Source organism: Rhinolophus sinicus, chromosome 5 (assembly GCF_057876585.1).
Source record: "Rhinolophus sinicus isolate RSI-liver-muscle chromosome 5, RSI-T2T, whole genome shotgun sequence".
Taxonomy (NCBI): Eukaryota; Metazoa; Chordata; class Mammalia; order Chiroptera; family Rhinolophidae; genus Rhinolophus; species Rhinolophus sinicus.
This window is the reverse complement of record NC_142505.1, coordinates 48117185-48129663: the sequence shown is the minus strand read 5'-3', so window position 1 is coordinate 48129663 and position 12479 is coordinate 48117185. Positions and strand designations below refer to the sequence as shown.

General features: G+C 54.1%; 1 protein-coding gene across 3 annotated transcripts in view; it reads right to left on the bottom strand.

The window, feature by feature from the left end:
* Positions 1–1464: 1464 nt before the first annotated feature.
* PRKCD (protein kinase C delta) overlaps positions 1465–12479 on the bottom strand; it is a 29056-nt gene continuing 18041 nt past the window's right edge. Inside the window, exons 1-16 of one of the 3 annotated variants that reach the window (XM_088798475.1) lie at positions 11814–11898; positions 11396–11456; positions 11058–11220; positions 10928–10959; positions 9728–9813; positions 9359–9488; positions 8589–8689; positions 7869–7965; positions 7551–7651; positions 7227–7400; positions 6893–6984; positions 6254–6316; positions 5091–5229; positions 4727–4915; positions 3999–4127; positions 1833–2134 (exon numbers count right to left, since the gene is read on the bottom strand). In XM_088798475.1, the coding sequence (XP_088654601.1) occupies positions 1976–2134; positions 3999–4127; positions 4727–4915; positions 5091–5229; positions 6254–6316; positions 6893–6984; positions 7227–7400; positions 7551–7651; positions 7869–7965; positions 8589–8689; positions 9359–9488; positions 9728–9813; positions 10928–10959; positions 11058–11220; positions 11396–11426 (1686 nt within the window). In that variant the 5' untranslated portion in view covers positions 11427–11456; positions 11814–11898 and the 3' untranslated portion in view covers positions 1833–1975. Of the gene's footprint in view, positions 2135–3998; positions 4128–4726; positions 4916–5090; positions 5230–6253; positions 6317–6892; positions 6985–7226; positions 7401–7550; positions 7652–7868; positions 7966–8588; positions 8690–9358; positions 9489–9727; positions 9814–10927; positions 10960–11057; positions 11221–11395; positions 11457–11813; positions 11899–12479 lie in introns of those variants that run through there. The other 2 variants (XM_088798473.1, XM_088798474.1) reach the window with 2 other exon arrangements.

The window sequence follows — 12479 nt, the reverse complement described above, 5'->3', positions numbered from 1 at the left end:
CCCCCCAACCTCTGGCTGATAAACTATTAATTTCCCCATTCCGTACAGTAGGAAACTGGGGCTCTGGGTGCAAACCTCTGCCTTGGCGCGGCCAGAGGATGACAAGAGGCTCTGAATTCAAACACCAACCATATTTTTGTTCTAAACCTACTCTGGACAGCCCTGGGGTGTGGGAGGTTCCTTGGGGCCTGTGCGTGTTGCAGCACAGGCAGGGAACAGGAGTCCCCACGCACCACCTTGGGGCTTTCACAGCCCCAGCACAGCCCAGGCCATGCTGTCTTCCCTGACTGATCCCAAGAGACAAAGCCCCACTTCAGGGTTTGCACTGCTCTGTGAAGAGCCGGGATTCAACAAGTGTTCCCTGAGAGGATGGTGGGTGGAGAGCAGAGGGAGACATTTGGTCTCTCAGGGGAGAGTTCGGGCCCCCTCAGCCCCCTCCCCTGGCCAGCACCAGCCCCATCCTGCTCCTCTCCAGCTATGGAAACTTGTACCTCAGCCCAGAAAAATGAACTTGCTGGAAGTCAGCTGCTTGGCTGCCAGGAGCAGCCAATCAGGCGCTGGGGGCACCTCACCCACATCTAAGGACAAAGGGCTGGGGGCTGGACCAGAGGGGCTGGAAGGCGGGCCCTGCCTCAAGGCCTGTGCCCCAGAGACAGAAAAAGGAAGCAGAAGGGAGATAGGCAGAGAGGAAGAAATAGGAAGTGGGAGAGAAGGAGACATTGAGGTGGTGGGAGGGAGAGCTGCACGCTTGGGGGACATTGGCCACCACCTTGGAGCCACGTTCTTTACTGGACAACAGGCACACTGGAACATGGCTGCCAACCTCGACCCAACCACTTGGCATTTTCTCACCTTTCTGCCCTGCTCCCCTTTCCTTCCCCAGGTAGAGAAATAGATTCTAGAACTCAGACACAGACTCCTTTGGGGCATAAATAGTAATGACATGTAGAATTAAATCTAGCATCGCCTTGCCTTGTCCCCATTTTACAGATGAGGAAACTGAGGCTTAAAATGATTAAGTGCCATGCCTATGTCTCTTGGCCACTCTGCAGTTTGAATCCAGATCTGCCTGAAGCCTGAGATGTATTAACTTTTTCTTCCCTGTCTTTCATTCCAGTCTGGGCCAGCCTCTAGGCCTTCACTCATGCTTTCCGGCCAGGCTCTTCACCTTTCTGCTCTTGCAGAATGGTGCCTCACTCTCCTGAGACAGACTGCAGCTGGTCCCACCTCCTCCCATCTCCCCACAGAGACATCTGGGGCTCGGTTTAAGCCACCCAGAAAAACCTTCTGCTTTAGGCCCTGGGCCCTAGAGTCAGAGGAAACCCATAAATACAAACACATTTGCATGAAAACACAAGGGTCTGTGTCTGCAGCTAACAGCTCAGTTAGCTTCCAGGACACAGCTGCCAAAAGTGGGAGCAGCAGCCACCAGCTTCCTGGGACAAACACATCCCGATGGCCAAGTCAGTACCATTTGGTGTTTATTTAGACATACAAATAAAAGAACCCGGTGGTTCAAACAGCTTATGCTTATATATATATATATATATATATATATATATATATATATATATATAATTTTTTAAAAGATCAACACATTACCTGTCCATGTTTTTTCTCTACTGAGCAATATGTACAGCCTATTATATATATGCATATATATATATATATTTTTTCAATAGATAACTACATTCAAGTAATGAAACACAGGATTTACAGTTTCCCTCTGAGGGCAGAGGAAAAGCAAATTCACACAGTTCACAGAGGAAGTACCATTAAGAGACCAGCCAGACAGGAGCCAAGGCCCCTCGTTGGGGAGGAGGTGGGGCAGCAGCAGAAATCACCACAGTCACACTGTTGCTTATTGTGGGGGGCGGGCAGGTGACAATGCGGGGGAGGGGGGCAAGCCTGCTCTCCCTGGGCTGGGGGTGGGTGCTCCTTGGCTGGGACGAGTTGGGGGGCATATCTGGGAACCTCACTTCTCCAGGAGCCTCTCAAATTTGGGATTCACGAAGGAGAAGCCAGCAAATGCTGTCTGGTCCATGGAGTCGATGAGGTTCTTGTCACTGTAGGAGAGGCGTGCCTTCTCACTCAGGAACTCCTGGTCAAAGTTGCTGTAGTCTCCAGGGGATTTCTGTGGGCAGAGGGCAGGGGTAGGTGAGCGGGACCCAAGCGGTGGCCTTCTAAACACCTCAGAATCACTTTGGGGCTGGGCCAGGCCAGAGCTGTCCTTAAGAACAGAAAAAGGAATCTCTCCCAATAGCCTGAGAGGAGCCCAGCAGGAAGGCAGATGCCGTTTCCCCAAGGGGGATGAAAGAAGCCAGCAGGGAGCTCTCGGTCTGCTTAAGGAGAGGTGGGCAGGCCCTGAGCAGGGTTCTGGCAAACTACAGTCCATGGGCCAAACCCCACCCACTGCTTGTTTTTGTAAGTCCCACAAGCTAAGAATGGCTTTTACGTTTTTAAATGTTTAAGAAAAAAATCAAAAGGAGAGTATGTCATGACATGACAGTTACATGAAATTCACATTTCAGTGTTCATAAATAAAGTTTTATTAGTACACGACCACACCCATTCATTGACATATCATTTATGGCTGCTTTAAGACCGGGAGGCCTTCAAAGCCTAAACTACTTACTACCGGGTTGTTCACAGGAAATGTGCCAGCACTGCTTCTGAGAATACAGTGAGATGGTAATAGAGATCTCAGGCTGGTGGCCCTCTGGCAAAGCTGAGCTGGCAAGTACAATCATTTTGACTAGCAGCGGGTTTTAATGGAATTTGAGCCAACATTTTTATATCGGGCAATTTGACATAAACCCCCAGATTTTTGGTTTCTTTTGGAAACAGGCAGAGCAGAGCAGCCTTGGACCCATATCCTGGCAAGTCCTCTCCTGGTGCTGACGGCCCCTTGGGTCACTCGCCACAGGCCCCACCACTTCCCACTAACGGGCTGTTGATCAGCACTCCCACCTTGTGTTTCTTAGTGCAGACACATCAATCTATCCCTCTTTCTATCATAAGCAAAATACTCCAGGCAGGCTGCATAATTTTCCTGCACTGGCCTGGCCTGGCAGTGACGTGCCCAGCCCAGGAGGTCCCTGGAGCAGGGAAAATGCTCTGCAACCTCCAGGCATAATCGTGGGGCACATCACACAGGCTGCCCAGGGAGACAGCATGTCCTGTGGGAGGAGGGGAAGCAGAGGAGAGAAAAGGAGTGGGAGGAACTGTGATCAGAGAAGGGCCACAGAGTCCAACTTCTGAGGTGTTTGGGGTGCTCCGAATTTTGGCCCCAACCTACCTCTGCTCTCCTGCTGGCTCCTTGGAGGCCTCTGTGGATTCTGGGCCTTAGTGTGAACCATCCCTCCTCTACCCAGACCGCCTCCCAGTGGCCCCCAGCCCTGCCCATGTCCCACTTCCTCTCAGACCCACCCAGTGCTATGCATTCTGGGCTCCTGCTGAGACCTGCCCAATAACAACTGATCATGTGTGGTCTTGTGACATCTTTCATGCTGTTGTGTTATATCATGAATGGTCATCTGTGTTCAAGTTTCTTATCTCTCCGTGGGCTCCTCCATCTCTGGGACTGGGCCTCCCCCTTTGCCGAGCAGCTCAGCACAGAGCTCTGCACCCAACAGGCACTCAGCATTTCCAATATTTATTGGAAAATGGATTGGATGTATGGAGGGAGGAAGTGATTCCCAAAGCACAGTCCCCTGCATATAGCGGGCACTAAAGAACGTATGTTAAAGGCTGGCTGGACCCACAGTTCCCAGTGTTTGTTGAATGACTGAGTGAGGAGAGAGAGGGTAAGAATATCAGAGTAGAGGCTGTGACTGAATGTACCAGGGAGGTCAGGGAAGTAGGTTTGCCAGGAGAAAGGAGAGGAGGAAAGCATGTAAATGATGCACAAGAGATGAAGGGCAAAGAAGGGGGTGCCCACCCCAGAAGGCAGCAGGGACAGCATCGAGTGCGTGGCCTACTGGAATTGGATCACATACCACTTTGGGCTTGAAGGGTGGCTCCACCTGACGTTTCTCCAGCAGCGTCCAGTTGATGGTCTTGAAGAAGGGGTGGGTTTTGATATTCCCAGTCACTCCCAGCCTCTTGGTTGGATCTCTTTCAAGCAGCTGCAACCCAGCAGGGGCCCCGGTTAGCACCCGAGGGCTGTAGGAAATTGGAGCCTCAGCAAACCCCCAAGCAGATCCAAGGTACCCAGGCAGGCGTGGCCTAACCCAGTGGTATAGCTCAGGGCCTCTGGGCTGAGGGGATGGATCTTCTCTGGCCTGCTGTGCTCCCGGGTCCCCTAGAGACAACAGGCTGTGGGCGGGGACTGCAAGGACTCGTGAGGAAAAGCAGTGGCTGTTTACTGAGGGTTTGCTCTCTGCCTGACATAGACCTGAGCAACATACACTTATGTTTTCTTCTCAACAACTTCTGTGAGGCAGGTTCTTTCCTAGCCACCATTTTGCAGATAAGTAGACAGACTCAGTGTTGAGCCTCAGGCTTGTCTGTCTCCTGACCTAAGCTCATAATCACATGCCAGGCCAATTCAGTGCAGGCTACACACAGACAGGAGCGCCTGCGAACGTGTCAAGGGAACAATACCCCCAATGTATTAGGACTGGACCATCAGTGAGGCTGCCATTCCAGACTCGGAGGCTTCTGGCATTCCTGTGACCCCACGTGTACCGGCCCCTGCCCCAACCAGCCTAACGGGGCCTCCCACCTTCTCCAGGATGTCCTTGGACTCCTTGGTGATCCAGCGGGGGTAATGCGGTGTGTCTACACGGATAGACTCGAAGAGTTCGTCCTCGTCGTCACCATGGAAGGGGGACTGACCAATGAGCATCTCGTAGAGAAGGACTCCGAAGGACCACCAGTCCACAGAGAACGAGTACTTCTGGCCCTGCAGGATCTGGGGCAGGAGAAGGGGTGTTGGCGCTGAGAAGGCCCAGAGCACGCGCCCTGGCCAGGCCTCCTCACCCTCCTGCTGTGGCGTGGACATCACTGTTTCAGGGAAACCTTCCTGGCTCTACCCCGCCGAGACATGATGTCTGACTAGGGTGGTGACCGGGCGGGTGCCAGCTCACCTCGGGGGCGATGTAGTCAGGGGTGCCACAGAAGGTGCTGGCCTGCTTCTCCGCCAGGATGTTCTCCTTGCACATCCCGAAGTCGGCAATCTTAATGTGGCCCTCCCGGTCCAGCATCACGTTATCCAGCTTGAGGTCCCTGAGGGGAGGGCAGGAGGGGGTCATGAGAGCCAATTCTCCTCTTGCCCCCCGCCCCCACGTTCTCATTTTCAGCTCTGTAGGCCTAGGACTCTCCCCAAGGGGACAAGGGAATGAGGAAGAAAAAAGGAAGCAGAAGGGAAAGAGGTACTAACACAGATGCTTCCTGCAAGGCACCCACTTGGTGCTACACACTGGACACATGTCCGTCCTACTTTCTGAAGCTCCAAACGAGGCTCAGAGAGGTGATGTCACTTGCCCAGGGTCACCTAGACAGTCAGCGGTGGCCCTGAGCTCAAGTTTGTCTGCCTCCAGAAGGGCAAGGACCATGTGTATTTTTATGTAGCTGGTTAGTTGAATAGATAACTTATACACGTGATCACAAACAGCATGACAAACAGCACGAATGAAGTCTACCTTCCACTAACCTCAGTTGCCAGACCCTCCCGAGAGCGAGTCTAGGCACAGACAAGCACGTTACACTACGTCTCTTACCCTCACCTTTTAAAACCTGAACCCTAGTATTCAATACACATTGTCGCCCTGGGTTGGTTTTCCACTTTCTTGGCATCATCCGACTTCAGGACACAGAGCGTGGCTCCAGCCTTTTTGATGGGTGCATACTAATCTACTGTAGGATGGGACCGTCATTTATTGGGAGAGAATTTATAGAAGCCAGTCCCTACTGGTGGAGGCTTAGATTGCTCAGATGGGGCTTCAGAGCGAGACTGATGGCTCTGAGGAAGGGAGACACTGTACCAGTCAGTGCTGCTCTCCAGCCAAGGTCACCAAGTATGGGCAGTGAGTTCCCAGTCCCTGGACCCGTGCCAGCCTCAGCTGAGGGGTCACAAGGAATTCTAGCAATGAAGTAGGAGGTTTAGGCAAATACCCAACCAAAACTGATTCCAAGTGGAGACGGGGCCACAGCTGGGCCGGGCCCCACTCAGAGCATTTCAGAGGATATGATGCAGTAGGAACTTCTCCTCCTAAAAGCTCCCGTAAACCCCAAACCCCAATCCCTGTACCTGTAAATGATCCCTTTGCTGTGTAGAAACTGTAGTCCACAGACTATCTCAGCTGCATAAAACCTGGATATAAGAGAGACAGAGAGACAAAGTGTTCTGGAATTTCTGCTCGCCAGCCCTTGCTTCTCCCTGGTCCCTCATCCCTACCCCCTGGGGCAGGAAATGCTGCAAATAACTCCATGGACAACCTGGGCCTGATCAAGCACATCTTTTATCAGGCAAGTGGGGGCTGGCAGCCAAGGCAGAAAAGAAACTGATGAAGGAAGAGCTCCAAATAAGACAATTCTGTCCTAAGAGTGTATGCATTTATATTGATACACATATGTCCACACACACAGAGTGTGGGGTGGGGTGCACGCCAGACTGGAGGTCACACGCCAGCGTCCTGTGTCGTGCAGGATCACCATCTGTGAGGCTGCACTGGCTGAGACCCAGGGAAGGGACAGGCCCCACATGGCCGTGCTGTGCTGCCAGCCAGAGCTCACCCACTGCCCAGGTTCTCCATACAGTGGGGGCAGCCCGGCTACCCCAAGTCTCTCCAACCTCAGCTCTAGCCCAGGCTGGCTTGTCCGGGGAAAGGAAGAAGGACTGGAGGGCAGCCCGGCAGTGGGCTCTTCCCCCAACAGGGCCTTCACGTACGTGGCGCGGTACAGCTCGAAGCGGCCTTTGTCCTGGATGTGATACATCAGGTCCCCCCCGTTGAGGAACTCCATCACGAAGAACAGGTGGTCCTGGGGTGGGGAGGGGGGTTAGCAGAGGCACAGAAATGGGTGGGAGGCTCCCTTGCTGAAGGCCACCGAAGTGGGGGACAACTCTGCCCTGGGGGATGTGAGGGGAGGAGACATGGCGCCACCCTCGGGAGTATGAGGAGGGGGACAGCACTGCCTGAAGTGGTCTGGGTAGGAGACATGGCCCTGCGTGGGGTGTGGGGGGCTGCAGCTCCAGGGGCAATGACAGTGGAAGGGTCAAGCACCTTGGTCTGGAAGGTGCAGAAGAGGTGGGTGAGAAAGGGATTCTCCCAGGCGAGCGCCAGCACCCGCTTCTCCACCATGGTGCACTCCACGTCATCATCAATCAGAACCACATCCTTCTTGAGGGCCTTGATAGCGAAGAACTCCTTTTTGCCCTTCAGCTCGGCAAGCAGCACCTGACCGGTGGACGGCAATGCTGAGCAGGAGAGGCCCGGGCACCACAGCGCCACCCAACCAGGAAGAAGCCAGGTAGGGTGAGAAGCAGGTGCCCCTGGGCTGCTGGGTCTGGGTCCCTTGGGCTGCCCCAGGGCTATGTGGCTCCTTACCTTCCCGAAGCTGCCTTTGCCCAGGACCTTGTGGAAGATGAAGTTCTCAATGTTGCACCTGGTGCTGCCCTCCCAGATCTTGCCGTAGGTGCCATTGTCTGCTAGAGAGATGGCATTTCAGACTCAGGTCTCTGGCTGCCGAGTCTCCTCCCCTGGGGCCAGGGGTCGGCTGGGGTAAGGGCCTCAGAGAGGAAGGGGCTGCTTCCCTAGGGTGGTGCCTCCTCTCAGGTGTCACTTGATAGCAGAGGGAGGCCAGACCCTGTCCTGGGCCCTAGTGGGGCGTGGGAACTTTCCTGGAGGCAATGGGCCCAGCTTCACCTGGGGCATCATCTCCAGAGACTCCTGGCTTCTTCTCGAAATGCTGGTAGATCCCAACAGGCTCTGCAGACTCTGTGTCTGACTTCCGGCTGGATCTCTGCAGGAGGGTGTGGTGGTTGGGGGCACAGGTGGGCATACCATGGTTGGAACTCCCAGCCCAGAGGGCAGACCCCCACCATCCATAACTCCACCCTTGATACCAGTGGGGGACAGCAGGAGCAAAGCCCGCTACCCCCCCTGACCCCCCTCCCACTCTTCCAGCAGCACAGGGACGCCTCGGTGGACTGCAAAGCAGTGATTACAAACAAAAGTTTTGTAAACTGGATCCCACCTTCCCAATCACTTACTCAATATATTTTTGTTTATGTTGCCTTCACTTGTGATTGGTTCTAGAATTTTACCTTCAGGTTTTGTGGCATCCCTCAAGCCCCACCCACACCCAACACATACACAAAACATACCCACAAGGCTTTTAATTCCCAGTGTTCCAACCTTGAGGCCCCCAGGTTCAACCCTCAAGTAAAGAACTGCTTGAAAACTAATTTCTCATGAGAATAAGCCCACCACCCTCTGCTGCCTAATTCTTGAACTAAATCGTCCAGAAGTAGAGTCTTGGGTATAAAGCACCCCCCACCATGTGGTTCCCCAGGAGTGGGTATGAGCCCTGACTACCCCCCGACCCTGCCACCCTCTGTCTGGGGTTCCCACGGTGCTACCCACCTGGCTGACTTGGTTCAACGCCTCGGCCAAGAGCTTCTGATTGATGCCGCAGAGGTTGGCAACCTTCTTCTGGCACTTATGGTGCACGTTCATGCCACAGTCTGGGATTAGGGAGAAGCAAGGCCATCAGAGCCCTTGCCCAAGCAGGGGAGCCAACAGGCTACGGGAGAACGGTCTCCCTTGCCCGAGGCCCAGCTGAGGTCAGAAAGGGTTAGAAGAGAACGCAGGAGAAAACAAGGCTTTGGTGGGAGTCTGCTGGATTTCCTATCTTTAGAAAACAATGTATCTGAAGCCATCATGAGCACTTCAAATTTTTCATTATTTAAAGAAGGAAAAGAAAAAGCAAAAGATATGGGACCTAATTCTGAACCCTTCAGAGAATGTATGAAACAACGTAGGCAAATCCCTTTTCCTCTAGGGGTCTCTCGTTTCTCCTCTATCAGTGATGCTGAGGCAGGGGAGGGGGTGTATGAGGTGTGTTTGGAGAGCCCCTGCTGATGTGTGGCAGTGACTTCCTGGGTCCTATTCTACTCTTACCCCTATTTTATACTTGAGGATGTGGAGCTCAGAAGGGTGGGGCCTCCTGTCTGGTGGTCACACAGCAGGTACATAGTACAGCCAGTTGGGCCAGTAGGGAGGGGTCACCAAGGCCGCCCCACGTGAAATCCCCCAGCAAGGGGGCACAGGCAGCACGCGTTTATGAGGTCTGGGCAGGTAAGCACAGCTGGGAACCCCCCCTCGGCCCCAGCCCGGAGGTAGGTACCACGCACCTTCACACTTCAACCCCTGCTTCACCAGCCCCCAGAGCAGGCTGCCACAGTGGTCACAGAAGGTGGGGCTCATGTAGTTGTACACCTTGAACCGGTGCGGCATGTCAATGTTGAAACGTTCTTTCTGGAACTGGGGTGGGAGAAGGTCACAGGTCAAGAGTCACATATCAGCTCTAGCCCCTTCCTTAACCCCTAGCTCTCCCCCAACCCCATGCAGGGCAAGATGTGAACAGGGCTCCCCCGGGAACTGGGAAATCCAGAGGTCCAAGGAAGGACTAAGAAACACGGGGGAGGGGGAGGGCGAGCCCGAATCCCGCCCAGCTGGCCGAGCCCCCCACACCCCAGGGCCCTGCCCTGGCCCAGCCTCACTAAGGTGTCCCGGCTGTTGGTGGCTGTGCCGGTGCACCGGCCGATGATCTTGTCGATGCATTTCTTGTGGATGGCAGCGTTGCATTCTTGAGGAGGCGCAGGCCAGGAGGGGGATGGGAAGGCAGCAGGGGGGCAGAATCGGTGAGCTGGCCCAGTCCAGCCCCTCCACAAAGGCACCATTCTCCCAGCCACCCACACCCTCAGAGCTTGAGTTTTCTCTCCTCTGGCCAGCCCCTGAAGGAGGGGCCTAGAAAGGATGGGACAGGGAAGACAGGCCAATCTGGTGGATCTCAGAGATTAGGAAACGCTCAGAGATTGGGGCAGGGTGGGGGACAGAAGTGAGGGGCGTGGGTGTTGCAGTGAGAAATGGAGGCAGGGGAGCCCCCCTTCTACGCCCCAGGACAGCAAACAGCTCCTAAACTCTCTCTCACACACATGCACACACAGATACACCCTAACTCAAAGACACCTGGACATACATACACAGCATGTGTAATAACGACAAGTCTTCTTATATAGGATGTTTACATGTGCCAGGCACACCTAGAAACAGCTTATATATTTTATCCCATTTGACCTCCACAATGACTCTATTATCCCTGTTTTAGATAAGGAAACTGAGGCACAGAGAGGTTAAGTAACTTTGCCTTAGGCCCTATAGCTAGGAAGTGGTAGAGCTGGGATTCAAACCCAGGTAGTCTGGCTCCAGAGCCTGTGCTCATAGGGCCGGCCCACACTGCCTGGTGCATGTACCCTTATGGGGACAGATGTGCTCATACGCGTGCACACATATCTAACAGAAGCACACAGGCAGCCAGGGACGGTCCAGTCAAGGTGTGACAGCCTCTCTGGGAGAAAAGAGCCCTGATGTGTAGCACCGCTGATTTCCGGGTAAATACTCCCTGGTGGCCTATTGTAGGCTACCAATGTGATGTCACTGAATGCAGAGTTGGGAAGAGACATGCAGAACTGGCTTCCATGAGCTGGAGCAAGTCAGCTGCAGCACTCTCTAAGCGCAGCTATCATATACACATGCACTGTGACGTGGAAAATCTCACGTGCACACACTCAAGCACATAGAGTCTTGGTCTAGACATGCAGTCCCAACACAGGGACACCGGCTCTCCTGTGAACACACGCAGGCACTGGCAGGCACACATGTACACACGTAAGTACAAACCAGATTGTAGAGACACTTACGCCTGCATTTGTAGCCTTGCTTGTTGAGACCCCTGAAAGGCAAATCCCCAGGCAGGGTGAGTGTGGGGAAGCACTGAGTGTGGCCCTCCCTACCCCCACCCCACCCCCAATGGGCACAGCCAGCCCTTACCAAACAAAATCTTTGCACACAGAACAGAAGGTGGGCTGCCTAAAGAAGGTGGCGATAAACTCGTGGTTCTTAATGTAGTGAATTTTGGCCTGTTTGATGGCTCCACGGCGGATCATTGTTGGGAACTTGGCCTCGTCTTCAACCCGAAGAGACTGCTTACAATCTGGGGACCGCGGAGTGGTGAGGTCAGCTGCAGCCGCAGGGGGGGCAACACTCCTGCAGTCCCTCCCAGGGTGGCCCTGGACAGATCGCTGATTGATGGGGGCTGCTTTTCTAAACCTCTACCCTGGCTCTGGCCTCTGAACCTACGTCCCTAGCCCAGGTGGGGAGGGTCTTACCTCCGTCTTCCAGGAAATACTGTACAGACATCAACAACTTGGCCTGGGGTTGGAGGTCCAGCTGCAGGGGTGAGGGTGGAGGGGGTCAATGAGGGCCCAGGCCAAGCCAGACTCAGAACCCGCCCCCATGGTTGGTCCCCCAAGGCCAAGGGAGTCCTGGCAACCTAGCCAGACACCTGTCTGCCTGGTGTGGGAAGGCCAGGGCCCCGCCCCTGAGCCCCGCCCACAACCTCCTACTTAGGGGTATTATTACATTTGGGGAAGTGAAAGGATCCAGCCCACACCCAGCCTGGCCCCATGGCCCGGGAACAGAGTGGGAAGGGAAACTCCCCACCCTCAACCCTGCTGCCCCCTTAACAAGGATCTTAGAATGGAGGGCCCCTGTCCCCCTGAACATGCAACACAGACACACACATACTCATTCATGCTGGTCCTCTCTGTGTCAGGGGTTCTACATGTCGTCTCTTCACACAGACTGGCTGATTCTGAGGGCAGGACCCTCACCTTTGATTAACAATGTCCCTTGGGGCAGAGGACAGAGAGCTCAGCAAGTGTCTCTGCCTGACTGGCCGACAGTTGGTCCAGCCCTGGGTCAACTTCACTCTTAGCCCAAACCCTTCAGCCCTCCCTGGAGGATGACCAGAGTCCCCGATGGCCACAGGGTCTTTTTCAGTGGGGATATCTTAGCTGCAGGGGTGGGGGACTCTCTGCCAGCGCTGGCATCTGTGGCCACAAGGGCCACATGGCCACATGCGGTTTGGCAGGTGAGTGGTGGGCCATCAGCCTTCCCTTCATCTACCTCCTGGATGCTAGAGATGATAATGCTGTTCCCCAACGCCTGCCTGGGCCTAGAATACCTGCACAGATTCTAAACAGAACTGGGAACAATGGGTGCCTCTGAGAAAGGGGCCTGGTGTCTGTGGTTAGGCAGGACACACCCTTACATTCAGTTTGAAATGTTTTACTACGTGTACGTCTTGCCTTTACAAAATTAAAAGGGAAAACAGTAGTCACAGTAACAAGGATGGCTTTCTTTAGCACCTATCCTGTGTCCAGTTCTACAATTAGCCCTTTACATCTAGCT